At 51.4% G+C, this 27,844-nt stretch overlaps 1 protein-coding gene and 1 pseudogene across 2 annotated transcripts; one reads left to right on the top strand and one right to left on the bottom strand.

The window, feature by feature from the left end:
• Positions 1-7: 7 nt before the first annotated feature.
• HAS3 (hyaluronan synthase 3) lies at positions 8-27,677 on the top strand. 2 transcript variants are annotated; one of them, XM_026011572.2, is made up of 5 exons: positions 8-96; positions 15,891-15,992; positions 19,364-19,999; positions 23,430-23,531; positions 24,348-27,677. In XM_026011572.2, exons 3-5 carry the CDS (start codon positions 19,364-19,366, stop codon positions 25,269-25,271), a joined length of 1,662 nt encoding a protein of 553 aa, XP_025867357.1. In that variant the 5' UTR covers positions 8-96; positions 15,891-15,992; the 3' UTR covers positions 25,272-27,677. The 2 variants fall into 2 exon arrangements, with proteins under 2 accessions (XP_025867357.1, XP_072587726.1); XM_072731625.1 differs by lacking the exons at positions 8-96; positions 15,891-15,992 and adding an exon at positions 16,428-16,490.
• Positions 12,674-13,045, bottom strand: LOC112929466 (large ribosomal subunit protein eL32-like; annotated as a pseudogene).
• Positions 27,678-27,844: the final 167 nt, after the last annotated feature.

Here is a 27,844-nt window from a genome sequence, read left to right as displayed (position 1 = left end):
TGGTCTTCTCCTATTGAGATGGAAAGCTGTGGCATTGAGGAGGATTTGATCTCTGGAAAAGAGAGTCAAGCTGGTTGAATCTTCCAGAGATGAAGGGTAAGCCCTGTGTTTGTCCTCCTGGGTCATTTTCTTAGCTCCCTCTGCTGCTACTATTTTCATTAAGTCGCCCCGATTATAGGACAGAAGAGCCACAAACACCTCAGATGAGAGAGTTCTCTGCTCCTTTAGGGAGGAATGGTAGACAATGGGTTAATGGAATGAGCACTGAAAAGTGTGTAGTATAATGGTAACCTAAGTTTATTGAAATCCTATCATATATAGCACCATGGGCTCCTCTTTCTTTATAGTTTGGCCTCTGAATTTTTATTGCAGCTAAAAGAGAAGACAGAGGGGTGCCTCAGTGGCTCAGTTGGTTAAGCATCTGCCTTCGGCTCAGGTCATGATCTCAGGGTCCTGGGATGGAGCCCTGTATCAGGCTCCATGCTCAGTGGGCAGTCTTCTCTCTCTGCCCCTCCTCCTCCTCGTTCTCTCTCTCTCTCTCAAATAAATAACATCTTCTAAAAGAGAGAGAAAGAGGTCAAAAAGTAGAAATAGGCTGACTGCCTCAGACAAGCCTTCCCTGTTGTCAACTCCTTTACAAGGCTAACACAGCTGCTTGACCAATCCTCAGCATTGCAGGGTTAGGTACAGAATTCTGTCTCCACTCTCTGGGGTAACCAGGCCTAGGGCAACAAAACATAATTTCCCAAAACTCACAGGTACCCAAAGGAGCTATGTACAAGCATGCCTATTTGCCGATTAACAACAGGATGTTTGTCTCTGCCCAGATTACAGATGTGGTTCTTAGCTTAGAACCTTTGTGGTGGGCATTCCTTCCAAGTGGCCTTCTTACAGACACATATGGATCACAAGTTAGCTTAGTAAGCAAAGATTTAGAACAAAGGCAATTAGATGTTTTTAAGAAACATTATCATTTAGCTAGGGTAGCTGGCTACCAAATGATTTTTGGCTACCAAAAATGATTTGTTTCCATTCTCCAAATCAAAATGTCTAGAAAATCAGGATCAGGGCTTTCAAATCAGAGAAGAATCTCCTTTGAATCAGCTGGATGTGCCCTAAAAATTCTTGTTTCTTGGCCTTCCTTTAACCAGACTCCATACAATATACTTCAGATCGTCAGATTGGATATATTAAATGATTGGATTAACTTACAACTTCGTTTGCATTAAACACATCCCCTTCTGAAGATATGTCCTACTGGATCACCTTGATTAGACTGAGAAACTCTAGTCTCAAAACCTATTTTCTCTGGGGTACTTGGGTGGCCCTGTCAGTTGGGCCTTCAGCTCAAGTCATGATCCCAGGGTCCTAAGATCAAGCTCCATGTAGGGCTCCCTGCTCATCAGGGAGTTTGCTTCTCCCTCTCCCTCTGCCCCTTCCCCTTGCTGGTGCTCACTCTCTTTTTAAAAAGATTTTACTTATTTATTTGAGAGAGGGGAAGAGCCAGTGCAACCGCTGGGCCACCGGGGCTGCCCAATTGCCTCTTAATTTGAATTATTTGGCAAGTGGCTAATAGCATCTGTTCTTTATTGATTCTGATGGATTCCATTTAAGAGAGTAACTTTTTCTGACCTTATTACCAAATTCAAGGGAAAGACACTATAATGTAATCCTCCTAAATGTGACCAAAATATTAAAAGTTTCCAAATTTATATATATAAGTATATTTTATTGTATATTTTTATATATTTATACACATATATGTATAATAATTTCTATCCATCCTTGGGAAAAAAACATGAGAATTAAGAACTTCAGGATAGGGCAGCCCCCGGTGGCTCAGCGGTTTAGCGCCACCTTCAGACCAGGGCCTGATCCTGGAGACCCCGGATCAAGTCCCATGTTGGGCTCCCTGCATGGAGCCTGCTTCTCCCTCTGCCTGTGTCTCTGCTTCTCTCTCTCTCATGAATAAATAAATAAAATATTTAAAAAAAAACTTCAGGATAAGGGCACCTGGCTGGCTCAGTCAGAGGAGCAATGACTCTTAATCTCAGGGTAATGAGTTTGAGCCCCATGTTGACTGTAGAGATTACTAAAAAAATAAGTAAACTTAAAGAAGTTAAGGATAATAAAAACACAAAACTTAAAAAAAGAAAGAAAGAAAGAAAGAGGCACGTGGCAAGCAGGTGGCAGGAGTAATAGTGATGCCTCCGTCCCCAGGGCACATGAGTGTGTCTGGTTCCATGTAATCTGTAATAGCAATGTCCTTGCTTCTATCTCTGCCCTTCCTCCAGGCCACCGTCTCTCTGTTGCCCTTCCAGTCTGCTCCCTTATCTGTCACTGAACTTCCCGTGGCCTCTCACCTTTGGTCCCTTCCATTGCCCAGCAGTCTGTCACCAAGACTCCCCTGGATCATTCACATGGTCCATTACTTGGCCTTATCCCACCTTCTCTCCCTTCTTTCCCTCCCTGGTTTCTTCCTCCTGTTTCCAGGCCAGCTGTCTACAGCTCCTTGGCCTACAGAGGAAGGCCCTATAGCAAGAGACATGCAGGGGCCCAAAACCCTGGCTGCAGCCAAACCCCAGGTCTACTGCCTGAGCATCAACTGTTTTTGTTCAGGTGACATCCTGGACATTCTTTAGAGTCTCTGCCCTGTGGTTCTTCCTGGACAAGTCCTCTGTTCCTTCCTTCTACAAGTCCTCTGTTACTTAATCAGAAATCCCCTGACCTTCACTTTGCTCCTTACCATCTCTCCACACACATATGTGTCCGTACTTCCCAATACTTTCCTTTCTTCACCTCTCTCCTCCATTCCTTTACCTTTCCTGTGGTTCTGCTCACCCATAGGTATAAGGGCCGAGGAGCCAGGGGGCTGGAGGTTAGCAAAGCAAATCACAGCATCAGTGATAGCCATTTATCGAGCACCTACAATGTACAGATGCTGTACCAGGCACAAAGAACGCAGCAGTGAGCAAAGTAGACTGAACCCCTACCCTCAGGGGCGGCTTACATTGTAAGGGATGGAGAAGGGCAATAAATAAGATAAACAGTAAAGTAGACAGAAGGTCAAGTGAAGTTAAATGCTATGGAGAAAAATTAAGTCAGGAAAGTGGATGCAGAGCTACTGAGGATGGGAGCTGTAGGCATAGATCAGTTGCTTAGAGAAGTCCCCCCTAAGAAGTTGATATTTGAGTAAAGGTCAGAAGAAGATGAGGGAGTGACCATGAAGATATTTGGGGGAAGAGCATTCCGGACAGAGGGAATGGCAGGTGCACAGGCCCAGAGCTGAGAGCGTGTCTGGCAGGTTTGAGGACGGGCCAGAAGGCCGGTGTGGCTACAGCAGAGTGAGCGAGAGGAGCAGGGACCTCTCCGAGCAAGGCAGGCAGCCATACACCTCTTTCTACCTGAAGCCCCCCTCAGCTTATTTTTGTAAAGTACTTTGAGACCAAATGGATGAATGCTGCAAAATGGGAAATGCATATAGCCCAAAGGAGTTTTGTACAGTCTTTTTAAAAAGATTTTATTTATTCATGAGAGACACAGAGAGGCAGAGACACAGGCAGGGGGAGAAGCAGGCTCCATGCAGGGAGCCCGATGTGGGCCTCGATTCCGGGACTCCGGGATCACACCCCAAGCCAAAGGCAGATGCTCAACCTCTGAGCCACCCAGGCGTCCCTGTACCCAGTTTTCTTTCTCTTGGTCAGGATGAAGGGAGAAGCCCCATTTCTTCCACAACCCCTTCTCTGGGAAACAAATGTGTTGATCTGCCCTCATGAACCCCCGACCCCCACCCCCTGTCTGTGAGCGGTGAGCAAACGGAGCCTTGCCTGCCACCTGCCTGTGATTCACAGGGCGCTTTGCTGTGGTGGATGGATGGCTAAGACATCTGAAAGCGGATCAGTTGGGAGGAATAAGTTGGAGGATGATTCATCTGACCTGTACAAAACCAGATTGGCTTCTGTAGTTTCTCTGCACAGAAATCCAGACTCTCAGCCAGAATGTCCATGGTCAGGGAGAGGGTGGGCAAGGGGAGCTGAGTGCCAGGTAGGCTGGGAGCCGTGACCGCTGTTCCCTGACCAGGCCTGACCTGTGAGAGTCTGGCTGTGTCCTCCAGCAAGTTCTGCAGCCACAGACATTCTGCAGTCACATGCAGCTGGCTCACTGCACTGCGCACGTCTGCCTTGCATGCACCACTCAGCTTGGAACTGAGATGCTGCTGGGGGCTGGGGAGCCGTCTTCTAGGGAACCTGCTGTGGCACTCTTCCCTGCTGGCAGGGCTCACGGCTGCCTGCTGGCAAGAGAGGAGGAGGGAGTGCAGACCCCCCACCGTCAGCCCTGGAAGCGGCCGTGCCTACTTACTTGAAGGGTCATCCACTTTGTCCCTCTCATCAGTTCTCCCTACTGCCTCAGGAGCTCTGTACCGCCAGGAGGGCTCAGGGACTGTCCTCACTGCCCACAAACCTCTGTCATCCCTGCTGGGCAGAGAATAGGGAGATCAGTTGCTCTGTGTTCCCTTTTGTTTGGAAAGTCATTTCTGCATCCACAACCTTGTCTGATTCTCCCAACAACCTGGTAGTACAGGGAGGCGAGCTATTGTTATCTTCCTTTGGTGGGACGTGGCCCCAAGTCTCCTGGATCTCAGACTCTTGAACATCTGTTAAATACCATATACCCTCTCTCCCGCCACCCCCCAAATGAGTATAGAGCACAGTTTGGGAAGAAAACTCAGGGGTTCATATATCCAGGTGAGCCTCAGCACGTGTGTCCCATGAAGATAGAGTTTGATTTCTGCTGACACGCTGAGGGACACCTGCCACTACCCCTGTGCTTGCCCTGTGCCACCTCTGAGGATGCTGAGCAGTGACAGAGCCCTCAAGTAAGGCTACCTGGCTGCTTGTGTGTGTGTGTGTGTGTGTGTGTGTTCTGACTACATATGTCACATAAACTCTTACAAAATTTAATGCATATGTAACAAAAAAAGAAAAATACCCACAATTTCACCTCCACTCCTACCCCAGAATTATCATTGGCATTTTTGTGTATGCCCCTTCAGATCTTTCTTACCTTCACACTTTTCTCAAATGAATACATACATGCATTACTGCTTCCAAAAATCCAAATAGGATTGAACCATAAATAGTGTCCCACATATTTTTTTCTTAATTATATATCTCGGAGACACTCTCCTGTTCGTGCTCACAGCTCCCTCTCCTTTGCAATGGGCCATGTCTTCTGTGGTATAGGTGAGCTACAGCTGGTTTAAGCATTTGTTTCTTGATGGTCCATTGAGTTGTTTATAATTTCCAGTGGTTCTTTGGGGATTCTCAACATAACTCTATGCATACTGAAGTGTTTCTATAGGATAGGTCCCAAGAGGTCTAAATATTGGATCACGGTGTTTTGAACATTTTTACTTTTTTTTAAGATGTTGTTTTTAAGTAATCCCTAAACTTAATGTGGGGCTTGAACTCACAACCCCAAGATCAAGAATCACATGCTCTGTTGACTGAGCCAGCCAGCCACCCAGCTATGAACATTTTTAAGCGTTAGTATCAAAATGTCCACCAAAAAGTGTGTGCTGATCTACATCCCCCTACCCTCAGTTGACATTGCTTCAATACCCATGAAATAGAGGTTCAGCCTTCACCAGCAAAATGTGTTGACACCTTTCTCTCAAAATAATTCAAGGACTGGGCAATCTCCAGGGGCTGGAGTTCTCCATATACCAAAACCATCAATGGGAGTGCAATAACACACTTTGGAAGTACACTCACCAGCTTATTAGTACTCATCCTGGAGAGAAATCCTGAGCCCGAGCAGGTCTACCAGAAAGGATTCTTACCAGGGACACCTGGCTGGCTCAGCCAGTAAAGCACATGCCTCTCGTTCTAGAGGTTGGGTGTACAACCTACTAAAAGACAAAAACAATTTTTATCAGACTCTCAGTTCTGAGACTGTGCCCTGGGTATTAGGGTATACCCTCTCAAGGGGTTTGGAGTGTCCCCAGGATAAGGACCATGGTTCCCTAACCAGACTCAGGATATAGAGCCTGATGGCCCCTCAAAGTATCAAGTTCATCTTATAACACCCAGAGTCAATGATGCTGTAGCTCTACATCATTGAACATAATACTTAACACTATAAAGAGCTTATTGACTCTCCTGTGTGTTTGAGGTCTATACATCCAGTACATCCTCCCACTTGGCCTGTGAGGTAGGTATTATTATTATCCCTGTTTTATAGATGAGAAAAGTGAGGCGCCCAAGAGGCTAATTATTTGTTGCAGATTACATACCTGTGATAAGTAGCTAAACCAGTATTTGGACCCAGGCAGTCTGGCTCCCAAAACTAGACTTGTAACCACTGTGCTTTGCTTTGCTACCTAATAGTGTATTTCCAAATAGTGAGAAGGTGGGGAAAGGGTGTTCTTAATATAAGTGAGGCCAGGAAAGTGGTCCCTGCTTGTTTTAAGTGGACCACCTATGTCAAGTTAAGGTCAACCCTGATTCCCTCCAAGTAGTGTCCTCAGACACCAAAACCCAGCCTCAGACACCAGAACTTGTTTGATGTCTTGTGTTTAACCTCGTTGTCTGCCCAGCAGCTAGAGATGAGATCTGCTAAAACTCGCTGGCCCTCCTGCTCTTACACCTTAACAGCTTTCATAAATCGCTTATTTAAAGGCTTGTTCTTCACTCTGGGGATGACACCCAAGACTGCCTTCCTGGGAGCAGAGGAGGCAGAGAGCCATGTTGTGAGTGTGTGCAACACAGAAAATGTAGAAAGTCTTCCCGTACAATCCAATCAGAGCCAGGAAATGTCCCCTTTGAAGACTGGCTGTTGTTTTGGTTTGGTTTTTTTTACCCTTTCATCTCCTGGAAGCAGGGTTCTGGTTCTCAGATTTCATTTTCAGAATGATCACTATGGATCATTTTAAACGGTTATCTATTGCACCTATATTTCTTGCTATTATTAACTGATAGCTCTATCCCATACCATCCCTTGAGAGAAAAACGAGACTGGAATTAACAGCCCTCTTTTGCAGAAGGGAAAAATAAGGTCCAGAGATGAAAGGTTTTGCAAACGAAAAGAGACAGAAGAAGAGGAGATGTGAGTGCACAAGGGCAGAGAAACTTGTTCCTCTCTTCACTAGTTCTGAGGCTTAGCCAGTGAGCCAGCACCATCCTCCACCCCAGAGCAGCTGCGGGTGAGAGCAGTGGGTGTCAGCAGAGGGCAGTTTGCAGGGAGCTTCCGAGCTGCAGGAGCGCCCTCTCTGCTGGGGAACCGGGAAAAGCGGCGGGGCCTTTAAGTAGTTTATTAAATGATGTAAGATTTAATCTTCACTGTCTGCCTTGGAGCTGAAGCCTGCTCAGAACAGTGCCTGGGTGGGGCTTTTCTGATGTGCAGTCCTGGTCATCACACGTCAAGGTAGCCTGGCACTGCGGAGAACAAAACCACCTGCTCCACACTTCCAGAGTCTCTAGAACTTGAACAAACGTCTCTGTCCTCTCCCACCCCAACGTACAACACACACCTTTATCAGACTACGCACCACTTTCAAAACTTCAAATCCTATGGGGACCGTATTAATCCTAGGGAAGGGCCAACTTGAAATTAGGCTGTCTTCACTGAAAGAATGGTAGTGCTGATGCTTCAGAGAGCTGGGGGTGGGGTGGGCTGAGTTCCCCTCCCCAGCCCAAACTTCCCCCCAAAACTTTGAGCATCAGAGTTGGAGGCTCTTGCATCAACCACATGGGTATTTCTCCGTGACCAAGGCCAAGACCAAGGGAGAGAGATGGTCATGGGGACTCCATGCACCACCAAAAGAGAGCAGCTCGGACCTGTTACCCTAACCTACCCTTGTGGTAGGAAAAGCCCCCAAAATGCAGAAATTCTTTTGTTTATAAACTGAAAGCTAATCCAAGTCAGGTTTTGGCAGCTCTGTCCTTCCACTGACAAGGGCTGGCTAGTTTCCCCTACCCCCAGTTCTCCTAGAAAAGGCAAGCAGTACCTTTGCCAACAAAAAAACTGTCAATCCAATTCCAGGTATATTGCAGAGATGTGGGGACTGATCCTGCCCATCTGGTCCTGTTCTCCTCTGTGTTTCTCCCTGGCTCTCCCTCTTAATTTCCAGTTCAAATCAGTGCCCTTTCTCCTTTTCCTTTTTTACTTCTGGCTTATTAGCTCATTAGCTCATTGTTCATTTTTTAAAATCAGTTCATTCAAACAGGTGTGGCAGAGGAAAATGGAAGACACTTCTATACCCTGGAGCTCATCTCCAGGATTGGCTGGCTCTCCGCTGTCCTGGTGCCAGAAATGCACTTGCAAATCTCAGCTGAGGAGAATCCTTAGGATCTGTTCTCAACCTTGGATATATAATAGAATCACCTAGGGAATTAAAAAAAAAAAAATTGAGCCTGGGGCTCACCCCCAGTGATTTTAATTGATCTGGGATAGGGTCCAGGCATTAGTGTTTTTTAAAAAGCTCCAAGGTTTTAAAAGTCTAATGTGCAGCAGCCAGATGCCAAAACCACTACTGCATTAGTTTACCCAGTGAGAAGAGTGTGTGTGTGTGTGTGTGTGTGTGTGTGTGTGTGTGTGTGTGTTTAGGGAGGGTTCTTAGCAAAAAAAAAAAAAATCTGATAGTAGGCCATACTTCATGGGGGAAAGTCCTTCCCCACAAAGGAATTGATGCATACTGCCCCCACTCTTGGCTCTTCTCTAATTGCTTTTTTGGAGGATCCAGCTTTGGACTTCCTCTGTGACAGTGACTAATGATGTATTTCATCAAGAAAGAGGGGACACCTGGGTGGTTCAGTGCTTGAGCGGCTGCCTTTGGCCCAGGGTGTGATCCTGGAGTCCCGGGATCGAGTCCCACATCAGGCTCCCTGCATGGAGCCTGCTTCTCCCTCTGCCTGTGTCTCTGCCTCTCTCTGTGTGTCTCTCATGAATAAATAAATAAAGTCTTTTAAAAAAAAAAGAGGACATTAAAAAAAATAATAAATTTAATTTAAAAAAGAAAGAGGACATAAAGCAGAAGTGCCAGCACATTTAAATACATTGACGTTGTTGATGTTATTGTAACAAGAGCCAAATGAATTTGGAACAAGGTTACCTTAAGCGATCTGTTCCCCTCCTGCTGATACAGCAGCTGGGACACTAGGATGGTAGACTGGGATTGTGTTCTACTAAAGTCCGGAAAGCAGATGTGTGCTTGTCCAATGAGCAAGAATGCATGTGTCCACTTTGGGTACAGTGAATTATGTGCACATGTGGGTGTAGACAGGCAGGTGGGTACTTGCTTGAGGGGCAGTTTACAATACCCAGAGGAGAACCCCTCCCTGGGGCTTCCTCCAGCCTCCATGCAATGGTGCTGACATTGTCATTCTTGGATATACTTTTTTTTTTTTTTTCAGTAAAAGCATTCTCTCAGAATGCTCATATGTGCACCTCCCTCCCTTACCCAGGATCCCCATGGTCCTGGATGAGGGCATGTATGGGAGCTGACACCAGCTGGGATGTGCCAAGGGCTATGTTGCCAGGAGGAGGACTTCTTTCACTCAAAGGTGCTGGATGAGCTAGCACAGCTATGCATACTCCTTCCTTCTCTGCTAAATTCTCTCAAAGGATCAGTGAGAAGGATTTAAACAAAGAAAATTACTCAAGTTTTGACTACCACTAATTCTATCTGTATCCTGGCCTTCCCTACTTGAGTGCTTTTTTTTTTTCACACCCAATGTGGGGCTCGAACTCACAACACCAAGATAAGAGTTAGGGAGGGGGGATCCCTGGGTGGTGCAGTGGTTTAGCGCCTGCCTTTGGCCCAGGGCACGATCCTGGAGACCCGGGATCGAACCCCACGTCGGGCTACCGGTGCATGGAGCCTGCTTCTCCCTCTGACTGTGTCTCTGCCTCTCTCTCTCTCTCTCTCTCTCTCTCTCTGTGTGTGTGACTATCATAAATAAAAAATTTTTTTGAAAAAAAGAGGGAGGGGTGCCTGGGTGGCTCAGTTGGCTAAGGTCCACCTTCGGCTCAGATCATGATCCTAGGGTCCTGGAATGGAGCCCCACATCAGGCTCTCTGCTCAGCGGGGAGTCTGCTTCTCCCTCTGCCCTTCCCTCAGTCCCTCCCCCTGCTCATGGGCTTGTGCTCCCCGCTTGCTCTCAAATAAATATGTGCTACTGGCTGAGCCTGCCAGATGCCCCTTGACTGCTTTCTTTGTAAAGGGTTTCCAAACCCTTTTCACCTGAACTCATGTATGGTATAGACTGTACCCCCACCTAGCCCCAGCTTAGAAGGAAATTCTATAAATTCAGGATTTATATCATTTAAAAATACCTTTTTGTTACCAAATTATTATACTTATTAATAGAAAATTTGGAGACTACCGAGAAAAAAGCAAAGAGAGAAAAATCTATTGTTCCACTACCCAGACAAACCTGATCCTAATATCTGGGTGAACTTCCCTCTTGCCTTTTAATTTATAGGACTTAAAAGAAGACAAGAATGTAAATGTATTCATTCATACAAAACAATTTTGTATCCTGCCTTTTTTTTACTTAACCTTGCACGATAAGCATTTGGGCATATTCCTATGTTCTTTTCATGAGCATAAATTCTAGTAGCTGTACAATATCCTAACAAGAAGGAGATTATGGTTGAAAATCATCTTTTGGATTTTTTTTTTTTTCTGCATTCACCCAAAAGAGGGAGAGAAAGGGAAAATGGCTGGGAAGAGCTTTTGCTGCTCAGGATTCCAAGGAAAGCATCTCCAGATCTGGTTTGATATTCGGTTATCGTTCTGGTGTGCCCTCCTAATCCTGACCTTCAAGCCAGCATAAAAGAACCTGGCCCCTTGGTCGGGGCTGACTGCTCTGCCGCCAGCAGAGCAGAGGCCCCTTAATTTGAAATGAAAACGATTTTGCCATCCCAGGAGGGAGAGGGAGAGAGAGGGAGAGAGAGAGGGAGAGAGAGGGAGAGAGAGAGAGGGAGAGAGAGAGAAAGGCTGGAGTTAAAATCCCCCATTGTAACTGCAGGACAGAAGAGTCCTTACACCTGCTTCTTCAAACATAGCACCTAGGAAGGGTACTGATTACAGAGTACTTGGCGTAAAAGGGGCAAGCCATGAAAGGTAACTTTGTCGGCTGGTAGCCGCCTGGCTGTAGCCAAGGCACACGGTTTCCACTTTGAATTATGTATTAACCGGTTGCAGATGAAGCTGCCTTGAGGAGGACGCCCCGTTTAGTCAGCTGGGGGACATAACCTGCTATTCGGTGGAGGCCAGTTTAAATTCACCTTGATTAGCTTCAAGAGCTTTGGGTTGTGGTCAGCCCAGAGAAGTTGCTGGGACGGAGCCTGGGGATGGCCTGGCTGCCGGCCCCTTGCTGTTGCTGCTGCAGGGGAGCACTGCAGCGGGAGGTCGGCGTGGGGGGCGCACTCACCAGGGGGCCAGGCCAGGCGGCAGGGGGTCGGGGCTTCCAGCCCCAGCCCAGGGAGGTGGAGTGCCTGCCTCCCCTGCTGCAGGGTGTGGGCGCGCTTCACAGGTCTGAAAATCGCAGGAAGGCGAAATCTTTGTGGAACCGTCAGCTGCAGGGACCCCAGACCCTCCAAAGTTGGAGAATGGCCCTCTCAACCCTCCAGGCCGCAGACGCCCTTCTCTTGATTGTTCCTCCGCTTGGGCCCTCACTTGTGCCCAAGCTAGTGACACCACCTGCCCTCGGCTCCACTTCCTGAGGCCAGGGCAGCGCCAACCATGGGGGCACGACCCCCCCCACCCCATGCCCCGCGCCACTTTGCTCTGCCCCTGGGGGACTGCAGACGCCCCTGGGGGACTCCCATGTGGGATTCAATCCTACGACCCCCAGGATCAAGACCTGAGCCAAAGGCAGACGCTCACAGCTGAGCCACCCAGGTGTCCCTTGTCAGGTGCTCCTTATAGCAGGTACCGTTGGAAGTGCTGCAGTGTAAATATTTTTTAAGATTTTAGTTTTTTTAAGTGATCCCTACACCCAACTTGGGGGTCCACCCTCTTGGCACAGAGATCAAGAGTCACATGCTCCACCGACAGAGCCAGCCACCCTGTCACTGTAAGTTTCTAGTTTCATCCGGGCCTCTCTTCGTCATCCTTCAAACACACCTCATCCACTCCTCTACCTACTCTTGGTTTTGTTTTGTTTTTCATTTTAAAGATTGATTTATTTATTTGAGAGAGAGTGTATGTGTGTGTATTAGTTGGGGGAGGGGCAGAGAGAGAATCTCAAGCAAACTCCTCTCTGAGCACAGAGCCCAATTTTGGGTTCTCTGTGTGGGGCTTGATCTCACGATGCCGGGGAGATCAGGACCTGAGCCGAAACCAAGAGTCGGGCACTCAACTGACTGAGCCACCCAGGCATCCTGACCTGCTCTTGTTCTTAAGCTCTTCTTCCCACCTAGAATGTTCTTGTCTTTCTACTTAGCCTAAGTTCTCCATGAAATTCTGCTCAGCCCATTCCAGCTCACAGAGCTCTCTTTCCTAAAATCCTCAAACTCTTCTATTTGGATTCTCTCATCAGCATCTAATTGTTTTTGTAGTTTTATAGTTTTATTAACACAAATATGACATGCACATAAGCTGTCTATTCATTTTCTTCACTACGCAGCCTGGCATTGGGATTAGTGACTCTGATGGCCAGCTGGGCTGCTCTTTCCACAATGGCTTTGGGTTCTTGGAGGATACATTGTGAGCAATCTCTGCACAATAAGATTTGTTGCACGTCAGCAGCACTTCAAGCTCCTTGGTTGTGGACCAGGAACTTCCGGAAGCCACTAGACAGCATGTGCTTTGTTTTCTTGTTGCTCCCGTAACCAATGTGGGCATCAAGATCTGGCCCTTGAATCTTCTGCGTACCCTATTGTCAATGCCTCTGGGTTTCCGCCAGTTGCGCTTAATTTTGACATATCGGTCTGATTGTGCCGGATGAACTTCTTGGTCCTCTTTTTAGCGATCTTGGGCTTCACCAGAGGTCTGAGGGCAGTCATGATGCCCAGCAACCGATGGCTGCCACCTCCGCCTCAGCATCTAATTATAAAGTGCCTTGAATGGTGACAACTTTTCAAGTGTATCGGTCTTCAAAATGGATAACTGTCCAGGTGGCAGGGACCAGCCTGAGACTTCTTGGCGCCAAAGCATCATCCCCTTCTCAGAGCTGGTCTTCAGCATCTGTTAAATGAATGTTGAAACGCAGCACGCGTGAATTTTCTACTACTGAGCAGGAATAGGGAGGCTTATCCTCCGGAACCCATGTAAGAGCCAATTCAGCAACATCTGAATTCACATTTTTAAGTGGGTATGGGATTAGTCCTATTCTTAAATCCCCAGTGGTAAGCAGAGATAAACGTGAGCTTTATTGTATCAGCCCCTTAAAGATTCTCCTTCCCTCCTCCCCTTGAAGAGATGAATGCAAACAGGGCACCGCAAACTGGATGTTAATTACAGGCAAATCCTCCCTGGCACGGGCTCCCTACAAAGGTAAGGACTCTCCTTGCTGCCTGATAACATAGGGGCACTGGCCCTGCAGATCAGAAAAAGAGAATTGGCTTCTGGGGGAAGCCGTCAGGGGGCCAACCCAATTGGTATGGGCAGAGCGTTTACTGTTCTCATGACGTTGCATCGAGGCTCGCTGTTCATTTCGGAGTTTTTAATTGACTGGCCCACCAGCTACAGAACTCCCTGGAGCCAGCTGAGTGGGGTAGGCGATAAGCCCACGGGACAAAGCTGAAGCCTTAGAAACTAACTAGGCATGAGACGATCCTAGAACGGCCCCAGGAAAACTTGCTCCCAGAGAAGTCATGCTGCTGGTGTGTCGAGGGCACACGGGATCTTCCCAAACGGGCTGCTCCATCCTTCAGCTTCTAAACACGTCACTTACGGGCAGCCGGTTGGCCGTGTATGACTCACAGACACATTTTGCCTGGCCTGTAGACTGTTCTTTATTTCGTTTTTTCAATATTTGAAGTTGCCAATACTTAAAAATTAGGAGATTTCATATAAAAATCTGGATTTCTGGGGCACCTGGGCGGCTCAGTTGGTTAAGTGTATGACTTGACTTCGGCTCCAGGTCATGACCCCCGGGTCCTGGGACCAAGCTCCTCATTGTCCAGCTCCCTGCTCAGTGGGGAGTCTGCTTTCTCCCCTTCCCTCTGCCCCTCCCCATGCCCCTGAGCACTTGCACTGTCTCTCAAATAAATAAAATAAAATAAAATAAAATAAAATAAAATAAAATAAAATAAAATAAAATAAAATAAATTTTTTTAAAAAAATCTGGATTTCTGATTTATCTTGACAACACAGCACCTGTGCCATTCTTACAGGGACATCTTTAAATGGGACGTTCACTCCCACCAGGCTGATTCACTCATTTTTGTCCCCATTTGGCCCCTGCTTGTTTTCCCTGATCTAAAATGTTGCAGATTGCAAATTCGGGTAGGAGGTAGGATCGGATAGCTCCTCCAGTGTCGGGCAACTCCAGGCTCTGTAAAGATGCCCCTGGATGTGGAGGAGATGGCCCAGGGCTCTAAGGGAGTCAGTCCATAATGGTTTTGAGACAAGGCATTCTTCATTGACACTGATCTTGAATTTCCGGTCACCGAGCATCGCATCCTGGAGGAATGAGCTTGTAGAATCCAGAACACTGGCAAACAGATGCCCTTCTCTGGTTGAGGATGACTGGAGCTAACTTTCACTGAGCACCTGCTCTCAGCCAGTCTCTTCAATTCTTGTAACAACCCTGTCAAATACTCAGTCCCATTTCTGGGAGGAAGACTATGAGGTTAGTGCCACACAGCTGGTGTCAGAACTGACTCCGAAGCATTCCTCTCAACCAAAGACTTCTCTCTCCACCTGAGCATTATTAGCTCTTCTTAGGGCCTCAAGTTCAAAACATATTCTCATTGTAGAGCCAATGCTGGTTTTTAAAAACACACACAAAAGAAAGGACGCCTGGGCAGCTCAGCGGTAGAGCGTCTGCCTTTGGCTCAGGGCGTGATCCTGGGGTCCTGGGATTGAGTCCCACATCAGGCTCCCTGAGTGGAGCCTCTCCTCTCTCTGTGTCTCTCCTGAATAAATAAATAAAATCTTTTAAAAATGCATTAAAAAACACACAAAAAAGAATACTTAAACCGTGCAGCATATCAGTGATGATTTTTCTCAAGGCAACGTGTGAAATGATTTGATTTCTGTAATGCAAGGTGGGAATGGGTGGAGTAGTGTCTTTCCCCCGGGGTCTTTGTTTGCCTGGGGGACCCAGCAGTGAACTCTGTGGCCTAGAGTGACTGAGGCTGGCCCGGCAAGTCCCAGAGCCCCTAAGATTTCTGGGAGGCAACTCGAGTTCCTATAAATTTGTTGCAGCTTGGGAAGAAGTGATGGAAATTACCTCAGGTGTGTTCGGAGGACATGTAAATTCATTTTTTACTAGTCTTTAATTATATCTCTTCAAGGTTTTCCCAGATTTAGAAATCGGGTTCCAATTCAACTGGTTCTAACTTCCTCTGCTAACAACTCCCCACCTTTCCCTTGGACCCCATCCAAGTCCAGCACCAGCTTTTTAGGGACCTGGAAACCACTGGCTATAAGGTCAGTTGGGAATTCAGAAGGAGGTTATGGATGTCGGGGGAAAAAAGGTGTAAAAAAAGGGGGAGGAGGAATGGGTTTTGGCTTTAAGACACCGGAACTTCCAAGGTTCCTGCAAAACCATTTGGAGCTTTTGCAAACCCTTAAAGTCATCAGCGCCCCACTGCGGAATCCAAAGCTAAGCCTGTCACAATTGTTAACACCTTCTTTGAACAGTCTTTTTGTATTTGACAATTATACTCTTCTGCGTTTTTTTTTGTTTGTTTGTTTTTGTTTTTGCCGGCAGGAAGGTCTGCTGTCTCGGTTTTAGGGAGCACCCTCTACAGCGAACAGCCCTCGGCGTGCCGCAGTCTGGGGGAGCTTCCCACCGCCGCGGCCGTTTTGCAGAGTGAGTAGATTTCGGGGTCTGAAAGCCGGGCGCGGGGGGGGACGGCGAGTCAACCGCTCCGGAAGCCCCGGGGTCACCCCGAAAGTTAGGGCCGCTTCGGGCTCTGCGGGAGCACCGCGGCGTCCCCCGGCGGCGGCCGGCCGAGCCCCACCTGCCGGCGCAGGGCCCGCACCGGAGCCGCGTGCACGCGGCCGCCCCGTCCGCCGAGCGCCCGCCGCGTGCGGCTCCCCCCGACCCGCCAGCCGGGGTGCTCCTGGGGCCCTCGGGGGCGGGGGGCCCGCCCGCTCTTCCCAACTTCCCGGGCCCTGGGGCCGAGGAGGGCGCCTCCCCGCGGGGGCGCGCCCGCTACTTAAGGCGGCTCGGCGGGGCCGGCGCTCGCCAGTCGGGGCGCGGCGGGGCGCGGGGCGCGGGGCGCGGCGGCGGCGGCGGCGGCGCGGGAGGAGGGGCATGGAGCGGCCGCGGGCCTGCTGAGCTCCGGAGCGCGGCGGCGGCGGCACGGTGAGCGCGGGCCCGGCCAGCCGGCCACGGCCAGGGGCGCGCCGCGCGGGGGCTGCGGGGCTGCGGGGCTGCGGGGCTCCCGGGGGCCGCGCGTCGCGGCGGGCGGGGGGCTGCGCGGGGCTGCGCGGGGCTGCGGGGGGCTGCGCGGGGCTGCGCGGGGCTGCGCGGTCCCCGGTCCGGGCCGCCGAGGCTGCGGCCCCCTCCCCGCCGACCCCTCCTCCCTTTCTTCCCGCAGCCTCTCCTCCCCTCCTGCCTCGCGGCGTGTTCTGTGAGCGCATTAGGGGGCGGCCGGCGGGGCGGGGCGGGGCGCGCACCTGTCGGCCCCAGTGCGGGCGCCGGGCCCTGCGGGTGTGCGGCCCGGCCTCGCCCCCGGCCGGCTGGGGGCGGCCGCAGCCCCGGCCCCGCGCGCAAGTTTGCGTCCCGCCGCGTGCGGGGCTCCAGGGGGCACACCTGTCAGCTGCGGAGGCTGCGCGCCCGCGGCCCGCAAAGTTTCGGGCGAGGGCTGGCGGCGGCGTCCCCGGCTGAGGGTCCTCCGCCCGTCGCCCGGGGAGGCGCCTTAGGGGGCGCCCCAGCCCAGTGCCCTTGAAGCCGGGGCGCCCCGGCCGGCGGGGAGAGGGGGCGTCGGCTCGCGGCGGCTCCCGGCGGCTCCCGGCGGCTCCCGGCGGCTCGCGGCGGCTCCCGGGGTCCGTGCCCGGCGGGGCGGGGGCGCCGGGGTCGGGCGTCCCAGGCGGGGGCGCGGCGGGGGGTCCCGCGGCGGGGAGGAGGGGCCGGCGACGCGGCTGCGCCTTTGTCTGCGCGCTCACCGTGCCAAGGTAGCGGGCCGGGGCCGGGGCCGGGAGCCGGGGCCCCGCCGCGTTCGGCCCTTCCCGCGGAGTCGTGGGAAACCGGCACGTGGGTGTGGCCGGCGCCGCCTGTGCCGGAGGCGAGGCGCGGGCGCGGGCGCGGAGCCCGGCGAGTGCCTTCCGGGCTGCGAGAACCTGGCGGGCACCGCCTCCGGCCCTGCACCGAGCGGGGCGCCGCCCGGGCCTCTCGGGGGCGCAGGTGGGCAGCGGAGGCCGGCGGAGCCCCCGCCGCACAGGTCTGGGGGGGCGGGGCGGGGCGGGGGCGCCCCCGGACGGGGTGAGGGCCCGGGGCCCCCGGGCCGCAGGCGCATGCGGGGGGCTACGAGGGACGGCGGGGAGCCCTGCGGGGGAAGCAGGCTCCCAGGAAGGCGGGCAGAGCGCCCGGAGGCCCAGCCCCCCAAGAGGCGAGGCTGCCAGCAGCACCCTGGGGACCCGGCGACCCGGCTGGTGCCTGACCCTCCGACTTGGGCGGTGACGGCGTGGTCCTCACCCGCTCTGTGGGGGGGGGGGGGGCACTGCTCCCCTGGCAAGAAGGTGCATTTGTGTTGGAGTGGGGCTCAGGGGCCGCTTCCAGTGAGACCTGGAGTGGGAGCAAGCTGGGAAGCGGGACCCCGTTGTCTATAGAGGGTGGGTGGGTGGGCTTGGAAATGGGATTCTCCAGATGGGGCAGGTGGCAAAGAGAGGAGGTGGGGGAGAAGGCCTGGGTCAGAGGGGAGCGGGGAGCTGTCCTCATCAGCCCCCCCCCCCTCCTCCAGAATCAGCCTTCCTACTTGGGGGTCCTTCAGGCAGGAAATGCTTCTAATTTCAGGGAAATTAGGAGCAAGAAACCATTAGAATCACCCCCCCACCCCAGGAGGACAGCGAGTCTCCCCAACAACTCGGGCAAGGTCAGGCAGCCGAGGTGGGAGAGCTGTGTCTCGAGCAGTCTCCTGGTGCTAAGCTCTTTTCATTAAAACACAGATGTTCCCAGCAGGGCCGGCGCTGGGAGCCCTGACTTAGTGCAGATGAAACCCGCAGCATTCCCAGGAGGGGCAGGGCCGGTGGCGAAGCACCGAGGCGCCCTGCGGGCACTAGGACCGAGTGGATGGGGCTTCTCGGCACCCCCCTCCCGGGCTGCTGCAGTGGTGGCTGCAGTTCCTCCAGCACCCTGCCTGCTGGCTTTCCAGGAGAGCTGTCCACACCCCGGCTCTCATTTCCTCTTTTTTTTTCCTTGTCTGCTTTTCCCAGTTGCTTTCCCTTTCTTTCCTGCCTCTCAAGGAAATGAGAAAAAGGTGAGAAAGCCGAGAACACAGGGAAACTTTCTCTTACTGCTTTTGCTGTTTCAAGACAGAGAAGTTACACCCCCCACACCATCTCCTTACGTTTCCTGCCGTTTCTCCTCTTTTCTTCCCCCACTTTCTTCGTGGGCCTCATTGGTGGCTGTGCTTAACCCCCCCCCTTCTGTGCAGCGCCCTAGCGGGTACAGGGCAGGGGGACGCTCTTGGCCACTGGCTGCCTCCCAGGTCCTCCTCCTCTCTCCCCTCCCCTGCCCCTCCATGTGCTCAGAGCTGCCTCAGGCCTCAGGCTCACCCCTCCTGAAGCTTGCCTAGAAGAGCTTTGGGTTTAGGCAGATCTGGGACCGCCATCCACCAGGTGGGGATCACATGGCTCTTTCTGGCTTTGGTTTGTCTGACGATAATAAATGCTACTCAAAATGCTTGACCTGTATAACCCACTTAATCCTCAAAGATGCTACAAGGTTAGGGCTGCAGTTCACGTTTCCCACGTGAATTAACTAAGGGGCAGAACATAGTCACACAGATAGTAGGTGGCAGAGCTGGGATTTGAACCCCAACAGTCTGGCTTCTGAGTCTCCAAACAGTCCTTGTCACGCTTGGTCAGTGGCAGCGGTTTCTGTCAGTGGGTCATGCCCCCCGGCCCCCCCCCCACCCCATCCAGGCTTGGCCCAGGGAAAACGATCCACACACCCCCACCCCCGCCTGAAAATGCTGCCTCCTGCCTGACTCCACACCTCCCTCCTCCCCCCACCAGATGCCGGTGCAGCTGACGACAGCCCTGCGTGTGGTGGGCACCAGCCTGTTTGCCCTGGCAGTGCTGGGTGGCATCCTGGCAGCTTATGTGACAGGCTACCAGTTCATTCACACGGAAAAGCACTACCTGTCCTTTGGGCTGTACGGTGCCATCCTGGGCCTGCACCTGCTCATCCAGAGCCTGTTTGCCTTCCTGGAGCACCGGCGGATGCGGCGGGCAGGCCGGCCACTGAAACTACCGGCCCCATCACGGCGCTCGGTGGCCCTCTGCATTGCTGCGTACCAGGAGGACCCTGACTATTTGCGCAAGTGCCTGCGCTCAGCCCAGCGCATCGCCTTCCCCGACCTCAAGGTGGTCATGGTGGTGGATGGCAATCGCCAGGAGGACGCCTACATGCTGGACATCTTCCACGAGGTGCTAGGTGGCACTGAGCAAGCTGGCTTCTTTGTGTGGCGCAGCAACTTCCATGAGGCGGGGGAGGGTGAGACGGAGGCCAGCCTGCAGGAGGGCATGGACCGCGTGCGTGATGTGGTGCGAACCAGCACCTTTTCGTGCATCATGCAGAAGTGGGGAGGGAAGCGAGAGGTCATGTACACGGCTTTCAAGGCTCTTGGCGATTCAGTGGACTACATCCAGGTAAGGGTGCCTTTACCAGGGACGCGTAGACGGGTGGATGTGTCCCACCAGCTGGACATACCATGCAGGAATTTGGGGTCCAGTCTTGTGTATATCTTTCTCTGAACTTCAGAAGGCAGCAAGGCAACTGCTGCTCTGAACAGCAGTCCCTGGGTCAGAAAGACCTGGGATGGATCCTGGCTCTTCTGTGACTTAGCTCTGTGACTTTGGGCAGGTCCCTGGTATGATATCTCAATACTCCTGGGAGCTAACAGGTGTGTGGCATTTAATTCGTACCACACACCAGTGTAGGTGTTTTACACATATTAGTTTATGTATTTATTTGACAGAGCGCAAGAGCACAAGCAGGGGAAGTGGCAGGCACAGGGAGAGGGAGCTGCCTAGAGCAGGGAGCCTGATGTGGGGCTCGATCCCAGGACCCTGGGATCATTACCTGAGCCAAAGGCAGACACTTAACCGACTGAGCCACCCCAGGCACTGCCCATATTAGTTCTTTTTTTTTTTTTTTTAATTTATGATAGTCACAGAGAGAGAGAGAGAGAGAGAGAGAGAGGCAGAGACACAGGCACAGGGAGAAGCAGGCTCCATGCACCAGGAGCCCAACGTGGGATTCGATCCCCGGTCTCCAGGATCGCGCCCTGGGCCAAAGGCAGGCGCTAAACCGCTGCGCCACCCAGGGATCCCCATATTAGTTCTTTTAATCCTCATAATATTCCTAGAGGATAAGTCCTGTTATTATTTCCTCCTAGGTGACCTGAAGCACTGAGAGGTAAAGTAACTGGCCTCCTGTCACACAGCAGTAAGGTGCAGAGATGGGATGTGAGCCTAGGCAGTCTGTCCGCGTCCTGCCCGGACCCACTGTGCTGTACTGCCTCACCATTGGTAACATGGGGATAAGCTTCTCCATGAGGAGGTGTGGTGAAGAGCAGAAGAAATCCTGCTCCAAAGCACCCAACCATTGTTTTAGTTATGGGCCAGAAGGCTCTACTCTACCCAGTGTCAAATTTGTGTCTTTGAGAAACACCTCAGTGACTCCTCCCCCAGCTTAGTTCTGCAGCAGTCTTGGCAGGACCAGGACCCTGAACAGGTCTTGCCCAGCTTTCAGTCAAAAAGGTCATTGACACCAGGCTGGAAATTTTATGAGGTTGACACAGTTAACATAGTTCCCAATTTTCAAAGAACAAAACCTAGAAATAACTGATTAAAAGCTCACTTACTTCAGTATCAAGGAGAAACTGTACACAGAACCCCAGTTTTTTTTTTTTTTTTTTAGATTTTTTAAAAATTTATTCACGAGACACACACACAGAAAGGCAGAGACATAGGCAGAGAAAGAAGCAGGCCCCATGCAGGGAGCCCGACGTGGGACTCGATCCCGGGTCTCTAGGATCACACCCTGGGCCAAAGGCAGGTGCTAAACCGCTGGGCCACCCAGGGATCCCCAGAACCCCAGATCTCTGGTCATGCATTCACACCGTCCATTTCTCTCTGCACATGCCAGAGGGTTTTGCCTACCGCTTGCATGAAGAGCGGCTATTGTCGTAGCCCACCTGTGTACCAGCTCAGTCTGGCTGAGAGCATGTGGGGGATGCCAATGTTGAAATGTTCTGTGCCCGCCTCCAAGTGGCTTGCCACAGACATTGTAGTTGGCTTTTTTGAGAGTTGCATCCTCAAACGAAAGGGTACGTTGACCTTTTTCTGCCTTCCTAGGCCCAAGGACCTCCTCAGCCTTGTAGGAAGGGATGTTGAGGCATTTGATGCCACAGCTCATCTAATGTCAAGAAACCTCTAAAGCTTTCCTGGACACTTGGAAGGCACGGGAAAAGCCCTTGAGCCCCTGGCACATGCTCAAGCCACAGGGACTTTGTCTTCTCCTTTAAAGCACAGAATTCCCCACAACTTGCCACACATCTTCCTTTACCGATCATTTCCTGTGTCTTCCTTCTGGTGGATCAGCAAATAGGCTCACACACCTGAGCCAGCCTTCCTCCTTACGGCTCTGGGCTGGCTCACTGCCTGCGGCAGCCTGGACTTCAGTCACATTTGGTGGATTTCCGCCTGTCTCCAACTGCCCTGCTGTGGGTGTGTCGCTCCCTCTGAGGGAGACGGCCCTGCTTCAGCCACAGAGCTCTAACTTCCCTACCCCTGCTGTGTTCGAAAGACCTTCCTGGAATGAAGGAAGCTAAGTGGCATGAAGAATGAGTTAGGGTCAGGGTCAGGAAGTAGCCCTGAGACTGGCAGCACCGCACAGCCTGGCCCATAAGCTCAAGAGGCTCTCCAGGGCCCTTCTCCCAAGGTGTGTTGGTGGGCAGGTAGGAGGGAACAGGTGTGATGGATCCCCCTCAACCTTTTGCTGCTTGTTCATGGTCACCAGGTCTCTCAGCATGGCGAGAGAAAACCTGGCAGGGTTGAGGTGTGGGGGGCAGCCCCCTACCTGCAAGCATTAGCAACTCTAGTAAAAGGATTTTAGGCTTTTGCAGAGCAAGGTTTAGGCTCATCTGCGGGTATTGTTCTTTGCTCTGTTGTTCTGCCAGTGATTGGGTTTTCTGTATCACCTCCGTTATTTCCTAGAAAACAGACCAGTCAGCCACCAGGGTAAGTGTTCATAGTTTAGGTTCAATCAATAATGGAGCCACCTGTTAGAATCAGACCATGAAGCTCCCTAGGGAAGGTGGGCAAGTGAGCAGGATCTGATCGAGGCTCTGGCTGGAGGCGGCTATTGCCAGCCTCCGTGCTCATCCAGAGTAAATCCAAGTAAATCTTGGTCTAAGGTCCCAGACTCCAGCTCCTGCTACCGAGTAGAATCCAGATGAGAGCAGCTCTTAGACCTACTTAGAGACTTGGCTAAAGGAGCACAGAAGGGGGGGAACCACCTGGGGGTGGGGAGGTAGCCTGTGATGGGGTAGACCTATCCTCCAGGTGTGCTGCAGGTTGTCCAAGAGACCAGAGGTGGAGACTGGGAAGCCCATGTTAATCTAGCAGAGCGCTTCAGGCAGTAGTCCCGGGCAAGTCAGTTCTTGGCCTCCTGTGGAGTGTCTGCCACGGGGTCTAGCCACTGTACCTGACCTCTGATTTCAGCGGGTACCACCTTTTCCCCCAGGGACTCCAGGGAAACGTGCTGAGGCCATTTTTGTGGAGCCTGGCTCTACAGGGGCTAAGAACTTGCTGGGTGCTAAGCATTTCTCCCTTTCCAGGCCTGACACCGAATCTCCAAGGTTTCGCTCTCAGCCCAGTGGCTGTTAAGCCTGGTCTCTAAACTGTTTTCCTTACTTTTTGTTATTTACCTTACCTTTTCCATTTAGCACAGACCTCTTTGCTAGTGTCTGGAAGTGAATCCTATGAAAGGTGGTTGTGTCCCAGAAGCAGTGAGCAGTGTGTGGTGTACAAAGGCCCAAGGTCAAAATAGGCTGACCATGCACTCCCTCTACAGGTTTGTGACTCTGACACTGTGCTGGATCCAGCCTGCACCATCGAGATGCTTCGAGTCCTGGAGGAGGACCCCCAAGTAGGGGGAGTTGGAGGAGATGTCCAAGTAAGAAATAACCAGGGATTCCTGGGGGTGGGTCAGGGGTGGGGCCTAGACTCTTTCTGCCTCCTAATCCAATGATATACCTGGGAAATAAGCGTCTTGACTAGTATTTTGGAGGGTCGTATGTATGCACGCGTGCGCGCGCTGGGGTGAGGGGCTCTTCTTTGATAGTTTTCACTAGTATCAAAGGACTCACTTGCTACCCAATCCCTTTTCTGGGCTTTTTCAACCTGAGGAAAGAGAAAATCACTAAACAGGTATACAGTAGACAGCCCATGCTGCTGGGAGGGGCTCAGTATTCTGAGACTACTGATCACAGAGGGGTGCTTCTTTTTGGGGTGGTGGTGCAGCAAGCACCTCCAAAGCTGGATGCTTGAAAAACACTTGCTCTTAAGGAAGCTGCACGGGATGGTAAGAATGAGGCAGTACAGCAAGATTAAGGGGCCAGATCTTCTTCCAGTGGGTACCGCTGCTAACACATCAGGTCTTCCTGAGAAGCATTCCAACTGCAGAAGGGTAAGGATAGATGGCTGGGGTGATGCTGTGCATCCTTCTTAAGCTCTCTCTGCCACCACCACAGGTTGTTTGTGGAGCTTGAAAGGTGGCTTTCGCTGCTAGACCTTCTCTAGGACAGTCAGTGCAGACGACAGTGAGGTGCTGGGGAGAGGGACTGGTTTTCCAGCTCTGGCTGGGTTAGGACTGACAGGAATTTGAGCAATGGGCTACAGAACTCAGGGTAAGAAGGCCTCACGCCCTCACACGACTCCTGGGACTCCAGTCCTCAGGTGAGGAGGCCCAGCATCTCCGATTCCTTTGCAGATCCTCAACAAGTATGACTCGTGGATCTCCTTCCTGAGCAGTGTGCGGTACTGGATGGCCTTCAATGTGGAGCGGGCCTGCCAGTCCTACTTTGGCTGTGTGCAGTGTATTAGTGGGCCTCTGGGCATGTACCGCAACAGCCTCCTCCAGCAATTCCTGGAGGACTGGTACCATCAGAAGTTCCTAGGCAGCAAGTGCAGCTTTGGAGATGACCGCCACCTCACCAACCGAGTCCTGAGCCTTGGCTACCGGACTAAGTATACAGCACGCTCCAAGTGCCTCACAGAGACTCCCACCAAGTATCTCCGGTGGCTCAACCAGCAGACCCGCTGGAGCAAGTCTTACTTCCGGGAGTGGCTCTACAACTCTCTGTGGTTCCACAAGCACCACCTCTGGATGACCTACGAATCGGTGGTCACAGGTTTCTTCCCCTTCTTCCTCATTGCCACGGTCATACAGCTTTTCTACCGAGGCCGCATCTGGAATATTCTCCTCTTCCTGCTGACGGTGCAGCTGGTGGGCATCATCAAGGCTACCTATGCCTGCTTCCTTCGGGGCAACGCAGAAATGATCTTCATGTCCCTCTATTCCCTTCTCTATATGTCCAGTCTCCTGCCAGCCAAGATATTTGCCATCGCTACCATCAATAAGTCTGGCTGGGGCACTTCTGGCCGAAAAACCATCGTGGTGAACTTCATTGGCCTCATCCCTGTGTCCATCTGGGTGGCAGTCCTTCTAGGGGGGCTGGCCTATACAGCTTATTGCCAGGATCTGTTCAGTGAGACGGAGTTAGCCTTCCTGGTGTCTGGGGCCATCCTGTACGGCTGCTACTGGGTGGCCCTCCTCATGTTGTATCTGGCCATAATTGCCCGGCGATGTGGGAAGAAGCCAGAGCAGTATAGCTTAGCTTTTGCTGAGGTGTGACATGGCCCCCAAGCAGAGTGGGAAAAGTGCAATGGGCAAGGGAGGGAAGGGGAATGGAAGAGAAGATGGGGTGGGAGGGAGGAGGGAGTCCTGTTTTTGTTTCTTAATGGTCCAAAGGACAAGTCTGAAGTGCAAAGAATGGTGACTGTACTTATATGGTCTAGGGCAGTTCTGCTATCAGAGGCAACACCAATTCCAGCTCGGGACAGACATTTGTTTTCATGCCGCCCATCTGCTTGCCTCTGCATGCATGGTGGCCTCTGGGAAAGATTCCACTTCCTCCCCCAGGATCCAAAGGGAACCCAGAAGTGTGCTAAACCAGTAAGTTCCAATCAGTGGCAACTTCTGATAGGTAAGTGACAGCCTGTGGGGAGGGGTTCTCTTAGACCATCTGAACACAATCAGAGATGGTGGGAGAACTTCCAAGAGATCTGGACCAGCTAGTAATGTGTCCCCCACCCCCACCCCCAAATCTAGCTATCAATGCAATAAGATTGTGCCTGAGATACAAAGGCCCAGAAGCCTGATCTTTAGGCATCAGAAAACAGGGTCCAGGAATGGTGCTTTTTTATGTGACATACTCCATTCCACATCTCAACATCCCAAGGATGAGCCAAACTAGCAGGGAGTTAGCACTGAACTGCTTTTAAGTGTATGTATATATATGTTAAAAATTAGTTTGCCAGCAGGAGCAAAGATGGGTGGTGGTGCTAAAGGCCATGGGCTATCTGGAAGCCTTGGGCCGAATGTATCTCACCTGGAAACTGTCCAACATCTAGATGCGCCTGTCTGTGATCTCTGCTGGGGAGAGGAAATGTTTCGGTCATCTACCAGGAAGATTAAACCCCAACACGCTCAGAAAGGAAGTGAGGGCTCAGGTACTTCACCATGTATACTCCTGAATTCCTCTCTCACACTGCTCTGAATCTAAGACCGCCTCCTCATCTTCTTCGAGGTGATGCAGTCACCTCTTCCACTCTTTCTCATTAGGTAAGTTTTGCAAGGTGCAACTGAGGCAGAGCCTGGGCTCTCCTAGGCCCCTCTGCAGTCGGCAACCCTGCCCTCATCAGGTGAGGGGAAAATGATTAGGGGCCTCTGACCAAATTAACCACAATCTTGGAACTGCTCGGACAGATTCCTTAGCAGCTGGCTAAGGGTGCGGGACTTGCAGGCTACAGTTCTTGACAATCATCGCCAATGAAAAGTTTTTCAGGGTTCCCTACGTGAAGCCTCACATCCAATCTGGTCAGCTTTGAGATCACCCATTCTCAGCGGCTTCTCCAGGGAATTCTTACAGCCAAGTTATGGATAGTCATTATCGCACCTGCTTGCTACTTTGCAGAAAACAAACTCAGAGATGGAACTGGTTCCTAAATCCTAAGGTTCTTCCTTTCTCACTCATGCCCCTTGAAGCTTTGATTTTTCTTCTGCTTTGGGGGGAGGGGGGTGAGGAAAAGGCATTTTCTAGAGATTTACAATCGAGATTATTCTCAGCTCTTGGGTTTGAACCCTGGGATCTTGGCTAAGCCTTTGATTTGGGGGTTGCTTACTTGCACGTGTGCCTGTTCTCTCTCCAAATGCCCATTCTCAGCAGGGCCTGCTAACCCCTCAGAACCAGCACTAAGGGAGACCATGGTTGAGGGGGCAAGCCTCTAGTGTGCCCAGGTGCTTCCTGCCAAGGAACAAAGTGTGCTCTGAGCCAGACTGGCAAACCCTGGTGCTTTCTCCCATCTCCCGTGAACACGAGGGTTTTCCAGGCGCAGCCAACACTGCTGCATCACACAGACCTCGAGCTTCTGATAAGACCGCTGGTTGGTGCTGGGCCCAACCCATGAAGGTTGGGAAGAGGCAGCAGGCATTTGTTAAAGGCAGCTGTTCCAGGCTCTTCCGTGTTTTGCTGGCCAAATAAAGTATTTTGAGCACCACAATGGAGGAAATCTGGTCAGCCAAATGCAGAGCTCAGACTTCACTAAGGGCTTTTCTTCAGCTTTTACTTGAACGTTAACATAGCATAGATACCTGGATGGAGAACTCCTGGTTGTCCTACTGCCCGCTCTGCCTTGCACTGTGGTTATCAACTTTGCTGACATCAAATGTAGGCAGGTACAAGTAGTAGGCTCACAACGTTTGACCTCGACTGGTTTTTCTAAGTTATTTTGTACATTTTTCAGCAGCGAAACCAAACTGGGTCTTCAGCTTTATCCCCATTTCTTATACGGGAAGAGCCTTTATACAACTGGACACATTTTGGTTTTTCCTCATTGAGAATTTTAACCCTTTTGTATTCTTTCTACAATAATTTGTAAACATATTTATTTTTACTTTTTTTTTTTTTTTTTTTTTTTTACTTTTCAGGCCGAATATTTTATACTGCACTTATTTGTCAAAATAAAGATTCTCACATAATGCTGGTTATCTCTTAAAATGCTTCCTCCTTGTACTTAAGCTGGGTTTATTCTACTTTCAAGAGAGGTCCTTGGGCTAGAAACAATTTTGTCAAGATAGCTGGCAGTGGGATGCCTGGGTGGCTCAGTGATTGAGCATCTGCCTTTGGCTCAGGTCATGATCCTGGG

Source organism: Vulpes vulpes, chromosome 12 (assembly GCF_048418805.1).
Source record: "Vulpes vulpes isolate BD-2025 chromosome 12, VulVul3, whole genome shotgun sequence".
Classification (NCBI taxonomy): Eukaryota; Metazoa; Chordata; class Mammalia; order Carnivora; family Canidae; genus Vulpes; species Vulpes vulpes.
This window is presented reverse-complemented; position numbering and strand designations above follow the sequence as displayed.